The 26,368-nt window shown below is 37.6% G+C and overlaps 2 protein-coding genes across 4 annotated transcripts in view; both read left to right on the forward strand.

Moving 5' to 3' along the window:
- Positions 1-16,639, forward strand: part of LOC133620698 (uncharacterized) — an 80,992-nt gene extending 64,353 nt beyond the window's left edge. The window contains exons 4-7 of the mRNA XM_061982298.1: positions 8,459-8,473; positions 8,533-8,886; positions 10,151-10,189; positions 16,532-16,639. Coding sequence (XP_061838282.1) covers positions 8,459-8,473; positions 8,533-8,886; positions 10,151-10,189; positions 16,532-16,639 — 516 coding nt within the window. The remainder of the gene's footprint in view (positions 1-8,458; positions 8,474-8,532; positions 8,887-10,150; positions 10,190-16,531) is intronic.
- A 69-nt stretch (positions 16,640-16,708) lies between these two features.
- Positions 16,709-26,363, forward strand: b9d1 (B9 protein domain 1). 3 transcript variants are annotated; one of them, XM_061981585.1, is made up of 7 exons: positions 16,709-16,879; positions 17,037-17,105; positions 21,791-21,902; positions 21,985-22,081; positions 22,352-22,414; positions 25,981-26,048; positions 26,129-26,363. In XM_061981585.1, the coding sequence occupies exons 1-7, from the start codon at positions 16,817-16,819 to the stop codon at positions 26,275-26,277; spliced, it is 621 nt and encodes a 206-aa protein (XP_061837569.1). In that variant the 5' UTR covers positions 16,709-16,816; the 3' UTR covers positions 26,278-26,363. The 3 variants fall into 3 exon arrangements, with proteins under 3 accessions (XP_061837569.1, XP_072772062.1, XP_061837570.1); XM_072915961.1 differs by lacking the exon at positions 22,352-22,414; XM_061981586.1 differs by lacking the exon at positions 17,037-17,105.
- Positions 26,364-26,368: the final 5 nt, after the last annotated feature.

Here is a 26,368-nt window from a genome sequence, read left to right on the forward strand (position 1 = left end):
GGCAGGCAAGAAACGGAAGAAAAAAGTATATTTTTCCAAGCAGAACCAACAGCATAATAATGTGGACTCCATCACCAGGGAGCTCAGTAGTCCAGGCTGACCTTAAAGACGGAGTCTACTGATGAATATATGAATAATCTTCATCCATCTCCTCTCACGTATTCCTCCTAATGGCACTTTTACACCACATGCCTTTTAAACCAATAACTTGCTCATTTTTTTTCCCTGTGACTTTGCCCTCCCGCTTGTCTGCACCGTGTCTTCACCCAGCTGAAGGACGAGTGCGGCTAAAGAGATCTATGTCCAAATATCATGGTAACAGACACGCTACTACTTGACTGTCTATAGTTGACAGTGTATACAAAACCCAAAACAAGCTGGATGCCTCAGCACATCCAAAGTGATCCAAATCGCAAAAAAGTTGTCACAGGGGCATTTTACCACTGTGTTACATGGCCTTTCCCTTTAACAACACTCAGTAAAATTTTGGGATCTGAGGAGACCAATTGTCAGGTGGAATTCTTTCCCATTCTTGCTTGATGTACAGCTTAAGTTGTTCAACAGTCTGGGGTCTCTGTTGTGGTATTTTAGGCTTCATAATGCGCCACACATTTTCAATGGGAGACAGGTCTGGACTACAGGCAAGCCAGTCTAGTACCCGCACTCTTGTACTATGAAGCCACGCTATTGTAACACGTGGCTTGGCATTGTCTTGCTGAAATAAGCAGGGGTGTCCATGAAAAAGACATTGCTTGGATGGCAACATATGTTGCTCCAAAACCTGTATGTACCTTTCAGCATTAATGGTGCCTTCACAGATGTGTAAGTTACCCATGTCTTGGGCACTAATACACCCCCATACCATCACAGATGCTGGCTTTTCAACTTTGCGCCTATAACAATCCGGATGGTTATTTCCCCCTTTGGTCCGGAGGACACGACCTCCACAGTTTCCAAAAACAATTTGAAATGTGGCCTCATCAGACCACAAAACACTTTTCCACTTTGCATCAGTCCATCTTAGATGACTTCAGGCCCAGCGAAGCCGGCGGCGTTTCTGGGTGTTGTTGATAAATGACTTTGGCTTTGCATAGTAGTTTTAACTTGCACTTACAGATGTAGCAACCAACTGTAGTTACTGACAGTGGTTTTCTGAAGTGTTCCTGAGCCCATGTGGTGATATCCTTTACACACTGATGTCGCTTTTTGATGCAGTACCGCCTGAGGGATCCAAGGTCCGTAATATCATCGCTTACTTGCAGTGATTTCTCCAGATTCTCTGAACCTTTTGATGATATTACGGACCGTAGATGGTGAAATTCCTAAATTCCTTGCAATAGCTCGTTGAGAAATGTTGTCCGTAAACAATTTGTTCACAAAGTGGTGACCTTCACCCCATCCTTGTTTGTGAATGACTGAGCATTTCATGGAAGCTGCTTTTATACCCAATCATGGCACCCACCTGTTCCCAATTAGCCTGTTCACCTGTGGGATGTTTCAAATAAGTGTTTGATGAGCATTCCCCAACTTTCTCAGTCTTTTTTGCCACTTGTGCCAGCTTTTTTGAAACATGTTGCAGGCATCAAATTCCAAATGAGCTAATATTCGCAAAAAATTAAGTTTGGTACCACAAAAAAAGAAAAAAAAATCCAACCAACACAAAATGTCAACATGTAAAACTTAAAAAAAAAAAAACACTTAAAGAAGAGCAACATGTATTACATGCAAACATGTGTAACATGTAAAAATAAATAACATTGAATTAAAAAATATATAAAAAAGAAAATGTATGACATGTAACAAATAGTAAAATAAAATGTAAAAAAATGATAATCCCAAGCAACATGAAAAAAATATATATAAGAAATAGTAAAGCGCAACATGTATTACATTTAAGAAAAACATGTGAAAAATTATCAAATACAATTTTAAAAATTATAAAAAAGAACACATTTCATGTAAAAACATGTTAAAATATATCAAATACAATGTAAAACATGGAGGAAATAACGTTGAACTTTAAAAAAAAATAACAAAAAAGAGCAACATGTTTACATGCAGTGTTGGGACTAACGTGTTACAAAGTAACGCGTTACTGTAACGTCGTTATTTTCGGCGGTAACTAGTAGTCTAAAGCGTTATTTTTTATATTCAGTAACTCAGTTACCGTTACTACATGATGCGTTACTGCGTTATTTTTTATGTAGTATTGGTTAGAAACTGAGAAGATCTGAGTGTGTTTTATTGGAGAGTTGCAGTGTCGTCCTTCTGATTCTTCCTGTCTCACAAGGAAGAGAAGAGGCGCACTGTATGTGGGTGTGTGTGTGTGTGTGTGTGGGGCGGGGGGGTGTGTGTCTGTGTTTACTAACAAGACATCATGGCGGAGCCGCTGCCGAGTGTCTTAACATGGAGATATTCTCACTACTTTTCTTTTGTCGAGCACAAAGAAAAGAACTATTTGAGTTAAATGTAAGTTGTGTCTTGGATCAAAGATCCTATCCACTGCCCAAAACAGCAATTCAAATCTGCTGAAACAGCTACAAAAGCAACATGCTTTGACGAAGCTAGTAAAGAGAGACACAGACTCTGATGACACTTCACCTCCACCTCCACAACCACCTAAGGATTTTAACGTAGGCACTGCTAGCCAGGACAAAGTTGATAGAGCCATGTGCTAGAAGATATGCAGGCTATTTCTACAGTGGAGTCACCCGCTTTCAGGCAGCTAATTAGCAGGATAGTGGGCGTCAAACGGCAAATGGCACGAAAACATTTTCCAAGTTCCTGGACACAGTGGACAGTGAGTACATAAACATGGAAAGTGAGCTAAAGAAGACACTCCATAAACTCTGCCTCTGCTCATCATTCAGCACTGAAGGTACAAACATTCTGTCAATTCTCGTATATACTCTTTCATTCTAGACTTCTAGAGTGTTTGATTATCACACCACTCTAAATGTATAGACTATAAAGTTCACAAACATAAAGAGGGATCCTAGTGGGCCAGGGCAATCTTTCCTTATCTCTAAACTAAAACTGGGGAAATGTGTAGAGTGTTCTGGGCTTCAGTACAGTGTTGATCTCCTGAAGACATGATTTTATTTCACAATTCCTTGAGAGAAAAAAACGCCTGGTTAGGCGTGTGTATAGCAGTATGTGTGCTGTATATAGTGACATGACATATAATCATGTCATGTGTGCCTTCCTTGGGTGAAGCTAGGTTTACACCTATGTTGTGACATCTTGTTATTATGCTGTTTGTTACTTATGTATGTTATGTTGCAGCTATTTAAAATAGTTTTGTCAATTTGTTCTGGCCCAAAATAAATTGGCCCTTTGAAACATATCTTTGTCTTCGTGTGTTGTATGTAGACCACATTGCTTAGCAGAGTTCAGTGATGCAAATGCATGTCAAGTTGATCAACAGATTGTATTATTCTCCAGTCCAATAACAGTACTGAAATGAAGGCTAAAAGGGCATTAAGGGGAGCCTTAAAAAACATTTTAAAAAAAAAGAAGTAACTAAATAGTTACTTTTCACAGTAACGCATTACTTTTTGGTGTAAGGAACTGAGTTAGTAACTGAGTTACTTTTGAAATAAAGTAACTAGTAACTGTAACTAGTTAATGGTTTTCAGTAACTAACCCAACACTGTTTACATGTACCAACACGTTAAAAAATAATACAAATAAAATGTAAAAAATGATATTAAAGAGCAACATATAAAAACAAAGTACAATGTAAAAGAGCCACACGCATTAACCTTTATTAGAGCACAATTATTAGTTTTCTAGTGCCTCAGCAGCCATGAACCTAACAGCATGTCATTCAGAGGGTTCTCCTCTAGAAAAAAGAAAAAAATAATAACATAATGCTAAGAGCAACATAAACCCTGAGACTAAACACAGCCATTAGATTGTGGACAGATGAGCTCCTTGGATAGGACTTTGGGACTGGGGCAGAGGGGTAGAAGTGAAGGAGGAGACATAAAAGATCACGTGTAAGAACCGTAAAGTACACAATAGAATAAAGCCAGGAGAAGGTCTGGGGAACATCAAGTCTTGACCTTCGCCTGGTACCTTTTTAGTCATTGCTTTCTCCCTTCAGCACTTAGTCACTGCTTCTATCTGCTCACCTTCTTGATCTTCTGACGCCTGCTTGTACTACTGAATGGAGACTGACTGTGATGTATATCGCGCATATTTACATCGCATATTTACTGCATTTGTAGTGCTCTGAAACCAGAAGTCAAGGTAACAAGCAGATATTTAAGGAACATATTTACTTCTAAAACCACAGCTCACGCTTCTCAAGATGCTCTACAAACTTAAAAAAATACAAAGACTCACCAAGAAATCGATTAATAAAATTAATAAAAACTTTGCAGGTTTAATATAAAAATAGCTGATAAAACAAAATATTTAAAACATTATTAAGAAGTCTAGAAAAGTCCAGCTCAGCTTGTTTTAAATAAAAATATATAACAGGTTTAAAAAAAACCTAAATAATAATAATAATGTAGCTGATAAAAGCAAAAAAAATTATAAAATATTTAAAACATTACTAAAAAGTCTAGAAAAGTCGAGCTCACCTTGTAAATAATATCTGAAAAGTTGAATAAAATAGCTGATGAAATAAATTGACATTAGATAAAATACCTAAAATAATACAAAAAAGTCTAGAAAAGTCAACATCAGTTTGTTCAAATAAAAAAAAAACACCTGACAAGCATAAAAAAAAAAAAGCTGATAAAATCACATTACGGGCAGAAAATATTTAAAGCATTGCTAAAAAGTATAAACAAGTCCATCTCATCTTGTTTTAAATAAAAAAAATCTGAAAGGTTGAAAAAATAGCTGATCAAATGAGATAAAATACTTAAAATATTACCAAAAAAAGTCCAGAAAAGTCAACAGCTTGTTTAAATAAAAAAACATCTGACAAGTTAACAAAAATAGCTGATGAAAATGAATAACTGACTGAGAAGTCTAGAAAAGTCCAGCTCAGCTTGTTTTAAGTAAAAACATAACAGGTTAAAAATAAAAAACAGAAAACAAATTCATATAGCTGATAAAAGCAAATACAACGTAATAAATTATATAAAACATTACTAAAAAGTCTAGCTCACCTTGTTGTAAATAGCATCTGAAAGGTTAAAACCAAAGATAAAACAGGTAAAATATTACAAAAACGTCTAGAAATATCAACAGCTTGTTTAAATAAATAAAAAAAACATCTGACAAGTTTAAAAAAAACAGCTGTTAAAAGCACATACAACTGCATGAAATATTTGAAGTAATACTAAAAAGTATCAACAAGTCCAACTCATCTTGTTTTAAATAAAAACATCCAAGAAGTTTAAAATATAACTGATAAAAGCAAATAAAACTTAATAAAATATTTAAAACATTACCAAAAAGTCAAGACAAGTCCAGCTCAGCTTGTTGTAAATAACATCTGAAAGGTAGAAAAAAAAATAGCTGATTAAAGCAAATAAAATTTGATAAAATACTTAATATATTACAAAAAAAAGTGTAGAAAAATCAACAGCTTGTATATTTAAAAAAACACATCTGACAAGTTAAAAAAACAGCTGATAAAAGCACAAAACTGCATAAAATCAACAAATCCATATCATCTTGTTTTAAATAAAAACATCTGAGAGGTTAAAAATATAGCTGATGAAAGCGAATAAAACTGAATAAAATATTTGGAACATTTATAAAAAGTCGCGAAAAGTCTTGCTTACCTTCTTTTAAAAAAAAAATTAAAAAAAAACATCTAACAGGTTAAAAAAAGGGAACAAATAGCAGATGAGAAAAGCAAATAAAATAGTTAAAACATTGGTTAAAAAAAGTCTAAAAATGTTTTAAAAAAAAGGTCTACCTCAGCTTGTTTAAATAAAAACATCTTAGAGGTTAAAAATAGCTGATAGAAGCAATAAAACATGACTTAAAAATTCGTGCTCAGCTTGTTTTTAAAGGCCAGTGCATGAACATGTCTTTTAAGAGCTGATTTAAAAGATGTCCCGATTAGATATCGATCTGATACCAGCAAAAACACACGTTTAGGATGACATCAACTTGTAATTAAATGTCCAATACAGGCAGTCCTGCAGCAAGTTTCAACATCGACATTAACGTCCTCCAATAAACACGGATGTTTTTTTCTTCTTTTTACTAAAGTCATTTACAAAAGCAAGTAGTAGTAGTAAGTGCACGTGTTCCTGTGTACCTACTACTACAACTGGGTAGTGGTAGTAAGTGCACATGTGGTCCTGTGTACTCACTGACATTACTGGGTAGAAGTAGTAAGTGCACATATCTTCCTCTGTACTTAATAATTTTACTGGGTAGAAGTAGTAAGTACACATGTGTTCCTATGCACCTACTACTACTACTACTGGGTAGAAGTACTAGTAAGTGCACGTGGTCATTTGTACTTAATATTACTGGGTGAAAGTAGTAAGTATACATGTGTTCCCATGTACCTACTACTACAACTGGGTAGTGGTAGTAAGTACACATGTGTTCCTATGTACCTACTACTACTGGGTAGAAGTAATAAGTAGACATATGTAATTGCACATATGTTCCTCTGTTTTCAATGGTATTAGTGGGTAGAAGTAGTAAGTGCACACGTGTTCTTGTGTACTTACTATTTTTACCCTGTAATAGTAATAAGTGCACATATGTTCATCTGTACTTGATAGTATTACTTGGTAGTAGTAGTAAGTGCACATATGTTCCTTTGTACTTAATAGTATTATTGGGTTGAAGTAGTAAGTACACATGTGTTCCCATGCACCTACTACTACAACTGGGTAGAAGTAGTAAGTACACATGTGTTCCATTGTACCTACTACTACTACTACTACTGGGTAGAAGTACTAAGTAGACATATGTAACTGCACATATGTTCATCTGTATTCAATAGTATTAGTGGGTAGAAGTAGTAAGTGCACATGTGTTCTTGTGTATTCACTACTTTTACCCTGTAATAGTAGTAAGTGCACATAAGTTTCTCTGTACTTGATAGTATTACTTGGTAGTAGTAGCAAATGCACATGTGTTCCAACTTCATGTGTACTTGCTACTACAACTTTAGAAGGAGTAAGTGCACATATGTTCCTTTGTACTTAATGGTATTATTGGGTAGAAGTATTAAGTATACATGTGTTCCAATGTACCTAATACTACCACTACAGAGTAGAAGTAGTAAGTCTACATGTGTCCTTGTCTACTTACTACTACTACTACTGGGTAGAAGTAGTTATTGAACATGTGTACCTATGTACCTACTACTACTACTGGGTAGAAGTAGTAAGTACACATGTGTTCCTATGTACCTACTACTACTACTTGGTAGTAGTAGTAAGTACACATGTGTTTCTATGTACCTACTACTACTACTGGGTAGAAGTAGTAACTGCACATGTGTTCCTATGTACCTACTACTACTACTACTGGGTAGAAGTAGTAAGTACACATGTGTTCCTATGTCCCTACTACTACTACTGGGTAGAAGTAGTAAGTACACATGTGTTCCGATGTACCTACCACTACTACTGGGTAGAAGTAGTAAGTGCACATGTGTTCCGATGTACCTACCACTACTACTGTGTAGAAGTAGTAAGTGCACATATGTTCCTTTGTACTTAATGGTATTATTGGGTAGAAGTATTAAGTATACATGTGTTCCAATATACCTAATACTACCACTACAGAGTAGAGGTAGTAAGTCTACATGTGTCCTTGTCTACTTACTACTACTACTACTGGGTAGAAGTAGTTATTGAACATGTGTACCTATGTACCTACTACTACTACTGGGTAGAAGTAGTAAGTACACATGTGTTCCTATGTACCTACTACTACTACTTGGTAGTAGTAGTAAGTACACATGTGTTCCTATGTACCTACTACTACTACTGGGTAGAAGTAGTAACTGCACATGTGTTCCTATGTACCTACTACTACTACTACTGGGTAGAAGTAGTAAGTACACATGTGTTCCTATGTCCCTACTACTACTACTGGGTAGAAGTAGTAAGTGCACATGTGTTCCGATGTACCTACCACTACTACTGTGTAGAAGTAGTAAGTGCACATGTGTTCCTATGTACCTACCACTACTACTGTGTAGTAGTAGTAAGTGCACATGTGTTCCTATGTACCTACTACTACTACATACTACTACATGGTAGTAGTAATAAGTGCACATGTGTTACTATGTACCTACAACTACTACAATGGTAGTAGTAATAAGTGCACATGTGTTCCTATGTATCTACTACTTCTACCCAGTAGTTGTAGTAGTAAGTACACATGTGTTTCTGTGTACCTACTACTTCTACCCAGTAGTAGTAGTAGTAAGTACACATGTTTCTGTGTACTTAAGTGGGCAAAAGTGCAGTTTTCCTGTCTAAAAATGTGTTGATGTTTCTGTCTTGTCAAGCTGAAAGGCAGTCAGGTGTGTTGCAGATGAAGGTGGATAAGTGTGGCATCTTCTCACATGTGGAATGGCTGCAGATGAAGGAAGCTGGTGTCAAGAAGAAAGATGGAGCAGTACAAAGAGGAGGTGGAGATGTGAGCTTGCAGGCACGAGGCAGGTGGAGCCTAAAAAGGAGGATGGATGATGAGAGGAGGGAGGGAGAAGAAGACATCATGGAGGACAAGGGGGAGAGATGTTGGAAAGGAAAAGGACACGTTGAGCAGGAGGAGGAGAAAGAGGAGGATCAGTGCCAGGATGGAATGGAAGGAGATGGAAATAATATTTCACTGCTGGGAGGACAAGAAGACAAGAATGTAACCAAAGAAGGTTCCAGAGAGGCAGCAGACATGAGAAGTGATGGAGGAGGAGGTCAACTAGAAGAACCATCTCATGTGAACTCACTATTGATATGCAAAGGACATATTTATTGTTACTATATTAATATTACATATTTAATCTTACTGTATGTTGTCTGTCTATTTGTGTTGGCCCTGTGATGAGGTGGCGACTTGTCCAGGGTGTACCCCGCCTTCCGCCCGATTGTAGCTGAGATAGGCTCCAGCGCCCCCCGCGACCCCAAAAGGGAATAAACGGTAGAAAATGGATGGATGGATGTATTAATATTACATATTTAATGTAACTATATTCATATTTAATTTTACTATATTATTATTACATATTTATGTTACTATGTTAACATTACATATGTAATCTTACTATATTAATATTACATATTTAATGTAATTATATTCATATTTAATGTTACTATATTATTATTACATATTTATGTTACTATGTTCATATTGCATATGTAATCTTAGTATATTAATATTACATATTTAATGTAACTATATTCATATTTAATGTAACTATATTATTATTACATTTTTATGTTACTATATTCAGTACATATTTAATATTACTATATTCATTACATATTTATGTCACTATGTTAATAGTACATATTTAATTAAATATACTATATTCATATTGCATATTTACTTGTGTGTGATATCATGTGCGATACAAGCAGTCCTGCAGCGTGTTTACTTGTTTGTGATATCATGTGCGATACAAGCAGTCCTGCAGACTGTTTACTTGTGCAAAGCTGGACAGTTAAGATCTAAATGTCCTCCAATAAACACACATATTTTACTAAAATCATTTACAAAAGATAAACATGCTAGGCTATATGCTACTAGGAGCTAGCAGCTACACAACCTCTAATTATGTCACCAAAAGTGTAATTATGTCACACTTGTGGTGACATAATTACCCTTGTGGTAAACGTGTAATTATTTCACCACAAGGGTATTTATGTCACCACAAGAGTAATTATGTCATTTGTGGTGACATAATTACACTTTTTATGACTCCAAAAGTGTAATTATGTCACCACAAGGGTAATTATGTCACCACAAGTGTGACATAACTACACTTTTGGTGACATAATTAGAGGTTGTGTAGCTGCTAGCTCCTAGTAGCTACTGATTATAATAATTACACTTGTGGTGACATAATTACACTTTTTATAACTCCAAAAGTGTAATTATGACACTAAAAGTGTAATCATGACACCATAAAACCTCCTAACTTGCCATTATGCTTATGATTAATTCTCCTGGTTTTTACATTCTCTGGCTTGCGTGTTGTTAGTCTGGACCTCAGGATGCAGAGACGGCAGGCGAGGTGCAGGTAAATATTTATTTAATAACAATAACACAAATAGTGCAACAGGGAAGTGCACAGGAAGCATAAGGAACGTTATGCAGCACGTGGAGTAGAAAGCTCAATGGTTCGGACCAAAGAGGAAAAGAACCATCCAGATTGTTCTAGGCGCAAAGTGACCTCTGCTGGTTGTTCAGGGGAGTGTGTAGGTCACATCTATTTGTGCATCTGGTTTGTGGTAGAAATGTCTCATCGACACAAAAGCAAAAAAGCGATCCACATATGCAAATTCAATACAAATACAAAATCAGCATATTTATATTCAAATCTCAAAAATATATTTGCAAATACACGTTTATTTATACCAATTCTTGATTTATATGTATGTCACATTTTTATATTTATACATTTTATTTGTATATATTTTCAAATCCCAAAAATATATTTACAAATACGCGTTCATTTATACCAAATTATTTATTTATTTGTATATTTATTAATATATGCATATGTATTGATATCAAATTGATATATATAAGTTGATGTGAGACAATTCTACTTCCATACATGTTAGGATATATTATGTTGGGGTAAAATTAAGATAATGAAGGATGAAGTGATTAAGAAAGGTTTAGTATATATTAGGGCTGCAACTAACGATTAATTTGATAATCGATTAATATGTCATATATTACTTCGATTAATAATCGGATAAAGGAGACAAACTACATTTCTATCCTTTCCAGTATTTTATTGGAAAAAAAACAGCATACTGGCACCATACTTATTTTGATTATTGTTTCTCAGCTGTTTGTATATGTTGCAGTTTATAAATACAGGTTTATAAAAAAATAAAATAAAAAAAATTGCCTCTGGGCATGCGCATAGCATAAATCCAACGAATCGATGACTAAATTAATCGCCAACTATTTTTATAATCGATTTTAATCGATTAGTTGTTGCAGCCCTAGTATATATATATATATATATATATATATATATATATATATATATATATATATATATATATATATGTGTGGCAAAAAATCACAAGACTATTTCATCTCTACAGGCCTGTTTCATGAGGGGGGGTACCCTCAATCGTCAGGAGAAAAAAAAAAAAAAAAAAAAAAAAAAAATCTCCTGACGATTGAGGGTACCCCCCCTCATGAAACAGGCCTGTAGAGATGAAATAGTCTTGTGATTTTTTCCCACACATACATATATTGCGCTCTACTACGGTATCGAGCACTATTTTTTGGATAACCTTATTAAGATATATATATATATATATATATATATATATATATATATATATATATATATGCTTGAAATAGGCCGTGCAACTAATCATATCCTCTAAGTTCCAGTTGAAACTGGGTCCAAATGTAACTCTTATCGCCCACATTCTTGCCACTGTTGATGTGGCTTCTTTGCCGGGGTCTGAAGGACAACACTAGATATGAAGTCTGATTCCAGGAAGGAGAAGGCAGAGGAAGATTCCACGCCTGGAAGAAGACTCCTCATTGCATATTCTTACATTGTGATATACATTGTAAGAGTGCGTCCAGACAGCCCTGTGTAAGTCACCGTGTTGAATGCTACTAGGAACAGATAGTGCTCAGACAAATTATATTAGAATTGTATCCAATACGGAATAAATACTTCTGATTTTAAGTTCACGCATCGTATCCTTTTTAAACATCTTCTGGCTCCAGATTAAACGAATACGTCGACAGTCAATATCAAATTTATAGACTTATAATATATAATATGCTTATTTTATACTGTTACATGGAGGTTTAGGCTTCTTTGTAAATCCCGAGTATCATCTAAATATTGTTCACTGAAAATAAGTTTACAGATGAAGTCTTTCTGGTTTACTAGTGTGATCTGGGATGGCTTTTTTTATTCACTTATTTAATACTGTGTAGAGGTAGTAAGTACCCTTGTGTGTACTGTGTCAAGTGTATGGGATGGCTTATTTTATTCACCATTATTTAATACTGGGTAGAAGTAGTTAGTACACGTGTGTACTGTGTCAAGTGTATGGGATGGCTTATTTTATTCACTATTATTTAATACTGTGTAGAAGTAGTAAGTACACTTGTGTGTACTGTGTCAAGTGTATGGGATGGCTTATTTTATTCACTATTATTTAATACTGGGTAGAAGTAGTAAGTACACGTGTGTACTGTATCAAGTGTATGGGATGGCTTCTTTTATTCACCATTATTTAATACTGTGTAGAAGTAGTAAGTGCATGTGTGTGTACTGTGTCAAGTGTATGGGATGGCTTATTTTATTCACCATTATTTAATACTGGGTAAAAGTAGTAAGTACACTTGTGTATACTGTGTCAAGTGTATGGGATGGCTTATTTTATTCACCATTATTTAATATTGGGTAGAAGTAGTAAGTACACGAGTGTACTATGCCAGTGTATGGGATGGCTCCTTTTATTCACCATTATTTATTACTGGGTAAGAAGTAGTAAGTACACACGTGTGTACTGTGTCAAGTGTATGGGATGGCTTATTTTATTCACTATTATTTAATACTGTGTAGAAGTAGTAAGTACACTTGTGTGTACTGTGTCAAGTGTATGGGATGGCTTATTTTATTCACTATTATTTAATACTGGGTAGAAGTAGTAAGTACACGTGTGTACTGTATCAAGTGTATGGGATGGCTTCTTTAATTCACCATTATTTAATACTGTGTAGAAGTAGTAAGTGCATGTGTGTGTACTGTGTCAAGTGTATGGGATGGCTTATTTTATTCACCATTATTTAATACTGGGTAAAAGTAGTAAGTACACTTGTGTATACTGTGTCAAGTGTATGGGATGGCTTATTTTATTCACCATTATTTAATATTGGGTAGAAGTAGTAAGTACACGAGTGTACTGTGCCAGTGTATGGGATGGCTCCTTTTATTCACCATTATTTATTACTGGGTAAGAAGTAGTAAGTACACATGTGTGTACTGTGTCAAGTGTATGGGGTGGCTTCTTTTATTCACCATTATTTAATACTGGGTAGAAGTAGTAAGTACACGTGCACATTGTGTCAAGTGTATGGGATGGCTTCTTTTGTTCACCATTATTTAATACTGGGTAGAAGTAGTAAGTACACTTGTGTGTACTGTGTCAAGTGTATGGGATGGCTTCTTTTATTCACCATTATTTAATACTGGGTAGAAGTAGTAAGTACACGTGTGTACTCTGTCAAGTGTATGGGATGGCTTATTTTATTCACCATTATTTCATACTGGGTACAAGTAGTAAGTACACTTGTGTGTACTGTGTCAAGTGTATGGGATGGCTTCTTTTATTCGCCATTATTTAATACTGGATAGAAGTAGTAAGTACATGTGTGTACTGTGTCCAGTGTATGGGATGGCTTCTTTTATTCACCATTATTTAATACTGGTAGAAGTAGTAACTACACATGGGTGTACTGTGTCAAGTATTAAAGGATTCCACTGGAAATAATGAATGCAGTTATCTTTTCTCCACTTGTTGAAATCACAGTTTCAACAAGTATTCTTTCAAGTATTCTTTTCACGGCTTTTAGTTGTGCAGGTGGAAAACATTCAACACAAACATTGAAATAAAAATATTTACACAGTTCAAACCCTCCATTAAAGTTGAATTTAGAACAATTTCCCTTGTGGATCATTAAAGTTTGTCTAATAATGTCAACTTGCTGAAAGATGAGTGCCACCTCATGGCCAGTAGAAGTATTGCACAACCCCATTTCGCACAATTGTTCCTATTTTTTAGACACTAAACACCCGATATACACCAAAAGGTAGATTACACAAACAAAACAGTCCAAAGTAATTTTTGTGTTATTAGTTCTACTAAGAAATGACTAATTAATCTTACATTTATACACAAATAAAGTCACAACATGTCCTATTACTTTAGCAGAAGACCAGCTCTTACCTGCAGTCTCTGCGGTCCTCCAGGAAGTTTTCAGTACACTTCAAACTTTTCTTTGTCCAAGCAGCAAAACATTTGTCTTCCTCCCAGTGCAGCTTCAACATAAACCACCTGTGCCCTGATTGGCCTTCTGTTCACCTGCTGCCAAGTCCTGCAACGGCCTGTGTACTTACAACTACTACTACTGGGTAGAAGTAGTAGGAAGTACACATATAGTCCAGTGTACTTTTACTGGGTAAGAGTAGTAAGTACACATAAGTTATTGTGTACTGCTACTGGGTAGGAGTAGTAAGTACACATGTTTTTGTGTATTACTACTTGGTAGAAGTAAAAAGTACACATGTGTTGCTGTGTACTTACTACTCTTACTTGGTAGAAGTAGAAAGCGCACATGTTCTTTTGTACTTACTACTAGAAAGTTAACATGTGTTCCTGTGTACTTACCACCCCTACTTGGGAGAAATGCGATGTACACATGTGTTCATTTGTACTTACTACTACTACCACCTGGTAGCTGTAGTAAGTACACAGGTGTTCCTGTGTACTTACCACTCCTACACGATAGTAATACTATGTACATGTGTGTTCATGTGTGCTTACTAGTACTACTTAGTATAAGTAGTAAGTACACATGTGTTCCTGTGTACTTACCACCCCTACTTGGTAGAAATACTATGTACATGTGTGTTCATGTGTGCTTACTACTACTTATTGGTAAGTGAAGTAAGTACACATGTGTTCTTGTGTACTCACCACTCCTACTTGGTAGTAATACTATGTACACATGTGTTCATTTGTACTTTCAACTGCTACCTGGTAGCTGTAGTAAGTACACATGTGTTCCTGTGTACTTACCACTCCTAGTTGGTATAAATACTATTTACACGTGTGTTCATTTGTACTTACTACTACTACTTGATAGCGTAGTAAGTACACATGTGTTCCTATGTACTTACCACTCCCACTTGGTAGAAATACTATGTACACGTGTGTTCATTTGTACTTACTACTACTACTTGGTAGCAGTAGGATGTACACATATGTTCCTGTGTACTTACCACCCCTATTTGGTAGAAATACTATAAATATGTGTGTTCATGTGTGCTTACTAGTACTACTTGGTAGCAGTAGTAAATACACATGTGTTCCTGTGTACTTACCACCCCTACTTGGTAGAAATACTATGTACACATGTGTTCATTTGTACTTACTACTACTACTTGGTAGCTGTAGTAAGTACACATATGATCCTGTGTACTTACCACTCCTACTTTGTAAATGTGTGTTCATATGTACTTACTACTACTACTACTTGGTAGCAGCAGTAAGTACACATGTGTTCCTGTGTACTTACTACTCCTACTTGGAAGAAGCATAAAATACACTTGTGTTCCTGTGTACTTACTACTACTACTTGGTAGAAGTAGAGAATACACGTGTTCCAGTGTACTTAACTACTCCTACTTAGTAAAAGTAGAAGGTACACGTTTTTTTTATTCAATTATTTTATGATTTCATTATGTCTGTCATTATTTAATGATTTATTTAGTTATTTCATGAGTCGGTGTGTCAGCCCTTCAGGAATTTAATTTCTATGTCAAATTCACCCGTGGGCAGCACGGTGGAAGAGGGGTTAGTGCATCTGCCTCACATTACGAATGTCCTGAGTAGTCGTGAGATCAATCCCGGCCTCGGGATCTTTCTGTGTGGAGTTTGCATGTCCTCCCCGTGACTGTGTGGGTTCCCTCCGGGTACTCCGGCTTCCTCCCACTTCCAAAGACATGCACCTGGGGATAAGTTGATTGGCAACACTAAATTGGCCCTAGTGTGTGAATGTTGTCTGTCTATCTGTGTTGGCCCTGCGATGAGGTGGCGACTTGTCCAGGGTGTACTCCGCCTTCCGCCCGATTGTAGCTGAGATAGGCTCCAGCACCCCCTGCGACCCCAAAGGGAATAAGCAGTAGAAAATGGATGGATGGAAATTCATCAGTCAAAGTCTTACACCTGACTGCTTGGTAAAATAAACCCATAAAGCGCTGACACACAAGTTATTAAGTAAATAATTAATTACATACAAGTTATTAAATAAATGATTAAATATTACAATAATTATTTATATACAGGTTATTAAATAAAAGATTGAATATTGAATAAATGATTGAATATTGAAATAATTAATTAAATCGTGAAATAGTTCATGATTCATTTACTGAAAGTATCTAATTAAATCAATTAGTGATTAATTAATTAAACACTTAGAATAATTATATGTATTTTTACATTAAACAAATCAATGATGTATTTAATAACACATTGATATATTCAATTCCCTTTTCATCATGTATTAATTTACGAATATAGTAATAATTACTGATTTTGACACGTTTATCCCAAGTCTTCTGTTTGTGTCACTTTTCTAGTTTATTCCATGCTCTACGCTGCCGCCACTTTGTGGACGTTACCCACATAACACTCCCAGAGGCATGAGAGGCAATCCCGTTCATCTGCCGCCATCTTGTGGACATTAGCGGTATCACGGTCCGTACTTTTTGCATTGCCGCGAAGTTTGTCCCTCCTGGCGTTTCGTAGCTCGCGTCGCCTTGGCAACAGCAGGCAGGCGTTTGGCTAGCGCGACGAGCGAGCTAAATGTTTCTTCGAAGACGCTCGCCGCTAAAACGTCTTTCGACATTAAAACCGGGGCTGTGATGGCCGCGAGTAACCCGTCGGTGTTCCTCCTCTCCGTCAACGGACAGATTGAAAGCGCTGACGTGAGTTTTGTTGCCTCGTCTTTGACCCAGCCGCTAACTAGCTAGCGTTAGCATTAGCATTAGCCAGTGTTTGTCTCCAATGTTCGAAGTTTAAGAGAGAGAAACTCCACTTCACGTCTTTAAATTGATGTTCGGTGTTTTTTTTATTGTATTGCAGTTCCCCTCTTATGACAACTTATACTGCAAATACTGCTATGTTTACGGCCAAGACTGGATTCCGACCACCGTAAGTAGGATGACGTCATTTCCTTCGTGTCAATGTTAAGACAATGCAGAGCAATAAAGTTGCAAACTTTTTTTTAGTAGGAAGTACACATATAGTCCAGTCTACTTATCACTTTTACTGGGTAAGAGTAGTAAGTACCCATATGTTCTTGTGTACTGCTACTGGGTAGAAGTAGTAAGTACACAGGTTTTTTGTGTATGACTACTTGGTAGAAGTAAAAAGTACACGTGTTGCTGTGTACTTACAACTCCTACTTGGTAGAGGTAGAAAGCGCACGTGTTCTTTTGTACTTACTACTGAAAGAAAGTTAACATGTGTTCCTGTGTACTTACCACCCCTACTTAGTAGAAATGCTATGTACATGTGTTTATTTGTACTTACTACTACTACCACCTGGTAGCTGTAGTAAGTACACATGTGTTCCTGTGTACTTACCACTCCTACTTGGTAGAAATACTATGTACATGTGTACTTACTACTACTACTTGGTAGCAGTAGTAAGTACACATTTGTTCTTGTGTACTTACCTTACCACTCCTACTCGGTAGTAATACTATGTATAGCTGGGACAGTATAGCTCGGTTGGTAGAGCAGCCGTGCCAGCAACTTGAGGGTTGCAGGTTCGATCCCCGCTTCCGCCATCCTAGTCACTGCCGTTGTGTCCTTGGGCAAGACACTTTACCCACCTGCTCCCAGTGCCACCCACACTGGTTTAAATGTAACTTAGATATTGGGTTTCACAATGTAAAGCGCTTTGAGTCACTTGAGAAAAAGCGCCATATAAATGTAATTTATATTATTGTATTTATATTTTTAATAATTTCTCTAATCTTCCATACATTTCCAAAATATTAGAGAAGGTTGTCTACAGTCAGTTGTTGCCCTTCTTAGAGGATAATGGTATCACTGAGCTGTTCCAGTCCGGTTTTAAAGCCCTCCACAGCACAGAGTCAGCGCTTCTAAAAGTTTTTAACGATATCCTCCTGTCCACTGATTCTGGTAAATATGTTGTCCTGGTGCTTTTAGATCTGTCTGCTGCGTTCGACACCGTCGACCACGCCACCTTAATCACTCGTCTTGAGAACTGTGTGGGCATTAAGGGCGCCGCCCTCAACTGGTTCCGGTCGTACCTAACCGACAGGAGTTTTTGTGTAAAAGTAGACAGTTTTATGTCGTCCACAGCTCCTTTACCACATGGGGTCCCCCAGGGTTCAATCCTTGCCCCAATTTTATTTGCGCTTTACCTTCTCCCCCTTGGTTCTATTTTTAGGAAGTACAGTATTGCATTTCATTTTTATGCCGATGATTGCCAGATTTATTTTCCCATGGCACAAAATAACACGGTTCAAAGTCTTATTGACTGCCTGCACGACATCAAAGTCTGGCTTTCAGCTAACTTCCTGAGCCTAAATGAAGACAAAACAGAAGTTATGTTGTTCGGTCCAAGTCGCTCTCCCTCCCCCAACGTTGACCTCGGCACTCTGACCCCGTATCTCAGCGACTCTGTCACAAACCTGGGGGTAAAGTTTGACTCAGATTTTAAATTCGAAAAACAAATCAGCAGCGTCGTTCAAAAAAGCTTTTATCAATTACGCCAAATAGCGAAAGTGAAACCGCTTTTATCAAGACATGATCTTGAGAAATTAATCCACGCTTTTATCTCGACTCGTCTTGATTACTGTAATGCCCTGTATGTTGGCATTAGCCAGGCCTCCCTCGCCCGCCTGCAGCTCGTGCAGAACTCTGCTGCTCGTCTGCTAACACAGACCCGCAGACGTGAGCACATCACCCCTATTTTAGCGTCCCTTCACTGGCTCCCTGTGCGTTACCGAATACATTTTAAACTCCTTTTATTTGTTTTTAAATGTCTAAACAACCTCGCGCCAACCTATCTCTCCGACCTCCTTCAGCCTTACTGCCCCACCCGATCCTTAAGATCAGCCGATCAGCTGCTGTTGACGGTCCCTGACACAAGGCTGAAGCTTAGAGGTGACAGAGCTTTCGCCGTTGCTGCTCCCAAGCTCTGGAACGACCTACCCCTGAGTGTTAGACAAGCCTCCTCTCTTCCTGTTTTTAAATCTCTCTTAAAAACATACTTTTATTCCATGGCTTTTAACACTGAGTGATATCCATCCTGCAATGGCGCCCCATAATACACCTGCTGTGATCCTGTTTTTATGTTTTTATGTTTTTATTAATTCTATTTTAATTATTTATTTTTTATCATGTTCTGTTTGTGTTGTGTTGTGTTTGCTCGGTACTCGTTTTATCTTTTAACCTGCTCATTGTACAGCACTTTGGCTACCCCTGTGGTAAATTTTAAATGTGCTTTATAAATAAAGTTGATTTGATTTGATTTGATAATTCACTTCACTTCACATGTGTGTTCATGTGTGCTTACTAGTACTACTTAGTAGCAGCAGTAAGTACACATGTGTTCCTGTGTACTTACCACCCCTACTTGGTAGAAATACTATGTACATGTGTGTTCATGTGTGCTTACTACTACTACTTGGTAAGTGTAGTAAGTACACATGTGTTCTTGTGTACTTACCACTCCTACTTGGTATAAATACTATGTACATGTGTGTTCATGTGTGCTTACTACTACTACTTGGTAGCAGTAGTAAGTAGACATGTTCTTGTGTCCTTACCACTCCTACTTGGTAGTAATACTATGTACATGTGTGTTCATTTGTACTTACTATTACTACTTGGTAGCAGTAGTAAGTACACATGTGTTCCCGTGTACTTACCACTCCTACTTGGTAGAAATACTATGTACATGTGTGTTCATGTGTGCTTACTACTATACTACTACTTGGTAGCAGTAGTAAGTACACATGTGTTACTACTACTACCCTACTTGGTAGAAATACTATGTACACGTGTGTTTATTTGTACTTACTACTACTACTTGGTAGCAGTAGTAAGTACACATGTGTATTTAAGGAAATAAAGTGGTCCTCGTGTAAAACTGAAGCATCCGTGTTTGTTATTTTGTAGTTTTATACAGAATAGGTGACATATATAAACCCTCGGTTACATTGGTGGGACTTAGGTCCCGCAAAAGAAAAGACGTCGGATTCCTGTAAAGTTCGGAGAGTCAGCTAGCTTCATCTCAGTTAGCCGCAGCTATAGCAACGGCGGAGCTTCGTCTTGTCAGAAAGCACGAAGACTTCTTTCATCTTGCTGCTGTCTTTTGATTCATGTGGAATAAAGACGAGGACCACTTTATTTCCTTTCTTTCAAAACCTCCGCTCCACTACAACGTGCCACCACTTCTGCTCTTAGCGCCTTCATAATAAGAGCTGAAGGCATATACTGTATAACAGGAACTCAACATCACAAAGAGGCAAGCCCATAAAAATAGGTTACACTACCGTAACACTTAGCAGTGGTGCACAAATACATTGCATCATCATGAAGCAAAGTATTAAAATGTTTACACACATTTAACACACCTGATAAGGCAGGCCTTAGGGTACACATTTAGAGAAAAAAAATGTGTCTGGGGCCGGTATATATATTTTAGGAACACTAATACAAAACTTTACAATAATGTCTGATTGAATGCTAAAAACGTTATAACAGACCGCCTTAAAAAAACATAATGGAATTTTACATTTTTCTATGAACGATAAAACACTGAATATTGACAAAATATGAACGTCACACCCCCTTTCGATCTACATATTTTACAATCAAGTGAAACGCAACAAAAATGCAACAAACAGTGAAATATGAACGCAAAGGGTACAAAATAAACCCACCGACAATCTGATATATGTGATATATCACTAAGCTTTAGAACTTTGTTGTGAAAATCTCCTTCCGCGTCTGTGGAAACGCTTCCCGCCCACACTGCTTGGTGCCTCGTCTGAGCTGCTGTGACGTAGATTACCATAGTAACTAATTAGATGACCATTGTAACTAATTAGATTACCATAGTAACTGGTATATCATCCCAAAGCGCAGATTCCAACCATTGAAATACTTTGTATAGTTAAATAAATAAATTATAAATGGGTTGTACTTGTATAGCGCTTTTCTACCTTCAAGGTACTCAAAGCGCTTTGACACTACTTCCACATTTACCCATTCACACACACATTCACACACTGATGGAGGGAGCTGCCATGCAAGGCGCTAACCAGCACCCATCAGGAGCAAGGGTGAAGTGTCTTGCTCAGGACACAACGGACATGACGAGGTTGGTACTAGGTGGGGATTGAACCAGGGACCCTCGGGTTGCGCACGGCCACTCTTCCACCGCGCCACGCCGTCCCTACTAGTTGAAGACTTACGGTCATTAGAAAACATCGCTGCACATCATAATGGCAGCTACAGTTTCCATCTTAAAGATCTAAAAAAAATTATTTGGGAATGTCCGGCGGGCCAGATTGAAAAGCTTAACGGGCCCCGGGGCCTTAATTTCCCCAGGTCTGCCATAAGGAGTAGGACAAATCAGAGTTTTTTTATTGCAATTAATTTGTTTTTTAAACTGCCTTCACATTTAACATAAGTGTGTGTGTGTTTGTTTGTGTGTGTGTGTGTGGCACACTCACTACATGTATTGACACTGCACTGATTGGTGTTTTTCATGTCGGTCAATGGGAATGTCTTTACTTTTTCTAAAGAATCACTTAATTAATGACTACCTCATGTTTTGCATCTCTCCGTAGGGTTTGGAGGAGGGCATCACTCAAATAACATGTAAAGGCAGTCAGGCGTCTCACAAGCTGATCTGGAACTTCCCGCTGGATGTAACGTTCAAGAGTACGAACCCTTCAGGGTGTGAGTATCACACTCGTACGCAGTATGGATCTTGTGTTCATACAAAGTCCTGTTTATGGGAATATTGCAATTATTGTGAAAGGGCCTCAGCTTGTGGTGAGCGTTTATGGACCGGACGTGTTCGGCAACGACGTGGTCCGAGGCTACGGAGCGACACACATCCCCATCACACCTGGACAGTCAGTACTACTCTCTTACTAGTGAAATATCACCTGATCGGCATTGCCTATTAATCTCTTTTAATGTCGATCACAAACATTTTATTTTTAGTCCCCTAGCAGCTAATGATGCGTCTCCATACACAGTGTGGAGCCGCTCCTCTAAGTTAAAAGTAGCAATTTATTTGCGGTGAAATTCCAAACAAAGCGCCGTCATTCATTCATGAATTAACATTTGACGTGCGCTTGTTTACACAACTTTATAGTACTAAGTAGTCCATGTGCATGCAGACACACCAGGACCATGGCCATGTTTGTTCCTGAGCCCACATGGAGACTTCAGAAGTTCACCAGGTGAGTTGATTTACAAAGACTACACCACTACTGACTTTCAAGGTATTGCCATGGCGCCATCTTAGCTAGCTGTTTACCTGTTAGCATGCTAATGGTAACATTTAGATAATTATTTATATTTGAATCTAATAATCGTGGATTTTATTATATTGGCTGTTCCTCTGTCACCATGCTAATGTTTTATGCTAGCATTTTAGCCAACTGTGTACTTTTTTTTTTACCTATTCATGGTTCCTGTTATTTTTCGCCATTTTCGAAGTATGCTAGCATGCTCACATTTTATGCTAGCATTTAGCTTGTTGGATGCACCATTCTGTTGCTTGGCGCCATATTGAAAGTATTTTAAGATGTTTCTCCTAATGTGTTATGCTAACATTGTAGCTAATTTATACTTTTAAACCTAATGATAATGGATTTTATTACTTGGTGTCATCTAAAAGTATGTAAGCTGTTCCACCGAAGGTTTTGTATAGAGATGTCTGATAATGGCTTTTTTGCCGATATCCGATATTGTCCAACTCTTAATTACCGATTCCGATATCAACCGATACCGATATATACAGTCGTGGAATTAACACATTATTATGCCTAATTTTGTTGTGATGCCCCGCTGGATGCATTAAACAATGTTTTCCAAAATGTGGTAGGGTACCGGGGGGGGGGTTTGGGGGGTTTATTGTAGCGTCCCGGAAGAGTTAGTGCTGCAAGGGGTTCTGGGTATTTGTTCTGTTGTGTTACGGTGCGGATTTTCTCCCGAAATGTGTTTGTCATTCTTGTTAGGTGTGGGTTCACAGTGTGGCTCATATTTGTAACAGTGTTAAAGTTGTTTATACGGCCACCCTCAGTGTGACCTGTATGGCTGTTGACCAAGTATGCATGGCATTCACTTGTGTGTGTGAAAAGCCGTAGATATTATGTGATTGGGCCGGGACGCAAAGGCAGTGCCTTTAAGGTTTATTGGCGCTCTGTACTTCTCCCTACGTCCGTGTACCACTCCGTACAGCTGCGTTTTAAAAAGTCATACATTTTTCTTTTTGAAACAGATACCGATCATTTCTGATATCACATTTTAAAGCATTTATCGTCCGATATTATCGGACATGTCTAGTTTTGTAGCCAATTTGATACTTTTTTTAACTACTAATCATATATTCCGTATTTTGGCGCTATCATAGAAGTATTAGGGGTGTGATCTCTTGGGCACTAACGATTCAATCTGATTCCGATTCCTAGGGTGACGAATCGATTTATAATCAATGCTTGATTTAACACGATTCTGGATTCAAACTGATTCTTGCAACATATTATTTAGTGTAATAATTATAACGACACCTTTTCAAAACAGGTTGCAGGTTAGAAAAGCTCATTTTGGTTGCATGAAGATGGCCTAAAAAAACTTTTGGAAAACTGACTCTTTTAAAGAAAAAATACTATTTCAAATACATTTTTGAAAACTACGAATCGATTTAAAATCGGGAATAATATGAATTGCAATTTTTTGTGCACCTCTAATATCTGCAGCCTAACAAAAAGTAGTACCGGTATTGGTAATTTATATATTTGATGTAAATAAAGTAGTAAAAAAAAATATTTTCTTTGCCTTTTAAGGCTGCTTGAACACATCGTTCGGGTTTCTGTACGGTTCCAAAATAAATAATCTATTTTTAAATGTTTGTTATTCTTATCTTTTATATGACATTGTTACTGAAATAATGATGAGCAAAACGAAGAAACCATGCTAACAGTGACGTGTGCACGAACATAACTGCCGTGGAACAAGTTGACGTGGACCGATCAAGTAGTGACAGACGCCATCTTAGATGTATGCTAGCTCTTTACCGGTTAGCATGCTAACATAGGAACAGTTGGCAATGTGGCGCCAAGTAACAGAATCCATAATTGAGTTATGTAGAAAATTTGCTAAAATGCTAGAATAAAACGTTAGCATGCTAAAATACTTGTGTAAGCAGTGACGTGCGGTGAGGTTGATGGCTGGTGAGGCACTGACTTCATCACAGTCAGATTTACAAACATATGAACCCTAAAGAGTATCTTATTCACCATTTGATTGGCAGCAGTTAACGGGTTATGTTTAAAAGCTCATACCAGCATTCTTCCCTGCTTGGCACTCAGCATCAAGGGTTGGAATTGGGGGTTAAATCACCAAAAATGATTGCCGGGCGCGGCGCCGCTGCTGCCCACTGCTCCCCTCACCTCCCAGGGGGTGAACAAGGGGATGGGTCAAATGCAGAGGACAAATTTCATTACACCTAGTGTGTGTGTGACAATCATTGGTACTTTTAACTTAACTTTAACTTTACACATACAAACTGTAGCACACAAAAAAGCACATTTAATTAAAACATTTTTTATTATGGTCTTACCTTTACTTATAAAATAAGTCCATGAGCCGCTGTTGTGCTGGATTAATGCACCCCCTGATGAGGGTGTTATATCAACTAAAGCCCTCACTTAAACTTTCCACGTGCAAGATTGAATCTATTTAAAAAAGTGTAACCGAGGGTTTATAAATGTCGCCTATACTGTATGAAACTACAAAATAACAAACACGGAGGCTCCAGTTTACACGAGGACCACTTTATTTACCTTCTTTCAAAAACTTCCGCTCCACTCCGTGTCGTCACTTCCGCTCTTAGCGCCTTCAAAATAAGAGCTCAAGGCATATACTGTATAACAGCGCATAACAGGAACTTAACATCACAAAGAGGAAAGCCCATAAAAATAGGTTACAAAAGTTATTTAATAAGAAGCCAAAAAGTGCAAACCAATAATGTTCGTGTTGGAGGAGTTGTGAATTAGGTACACCTGCAGTCTGCAGGTGTACCTAATGTTGTGGCCCTGCAGTCATTCACAACTCCTTCAACACGAACATTATTGTTTTTGCACTTTTTGGCTTCTTATGAAATAACTTTTTTAAATAGATTCAATCTTGCACGTGGAACGTTTAAGTGTGGGCTTTAGTTGATATAACACTCCCGTCAGGGGTTGCCGTGCATTCTACGGCGGGGGTGCATGAGGCGAGCCTCAGCCAGTGCGTCTTTTGCAGCCGTTTTATGATCGCTCAGCACAAGAAATACTTTACACACATACAGTTGTTGACAAAATACACTGTACATTATATACCTCAGCTAACTAAACTATGGAAATGTATAATATAGTTCATATAGCAATGCGATCTCACTGCACAGCAGGCCAGCAGTTAGCCGAGTCCGCAATCCATGGTGAGGCACAACTGAGTGACGTGCCTCAACTGGCTGCTGATCACCGCACCGTCTCTTAGTATTTGAACGGCAAATGTGAAAATTCAGCGATTTTAAATAAAAATAATCTAAAACGGGTGAAGTTAAATGGAAAATAACTTTATAGTATAATCACTGGATACATATAACAATTTAATAAAAATGTTTTCTTTTTACATTTTTTTTCTTTCCATGATGGCAGGTGAGGCCCCGCCTCACCTGCCATCAGTGACGTGCCTCTAGTGACTGCACGTCACTGTGTGTAAGGTATTATATTAATGATCTAAATCAGTGTCTCCTCCTCAGCTGGCTAATGGGACGTCGGCCCGAGTACACGGACCCTAAAGTAGTCGCCCAAGGCGAAGGGAGAGAAGGTGCGTGTGCCTCGTAGATCCCAGGCTACAATATCGACTCTACTGTACTTTGTATCAACTTGCTTTCATGTGTGTTGCAGTGACACGAGTTTGCTCCCAAGGATTTGTCACTGTGTGCTTCAGCATCATGATGAAGGACCTGAAGAAACTGGGCTACGACTCGGGACCTGCAAACCCCCAATCTCACGCCGCGTCCAGCTGGTCCACAGAAGACCAAAGTAACTTTTGATCTTCTCTGCGAACAACCTTTTATATTTAAACCTCGCTTTTGTAAGTGTCTTTTATATTTTTACATAAAGTTCAACTTGGCAATGATCTGC

The sequence above is a fragment of the Nerophis lumbriciformis genome, linkage group LG24 (assembly GCF_033978685.3).
Source record: "Nerophis lumbriciformis linkage group LG24, RoL_Nlum_v2.1, whole genome shotgun sequence".
NCBI lineage: Eukaryota > Metazoa > Chordata > Actinopteri > Syngnathiformes > Syngnathidae > Nerophis > Nerophis lumbriciformis.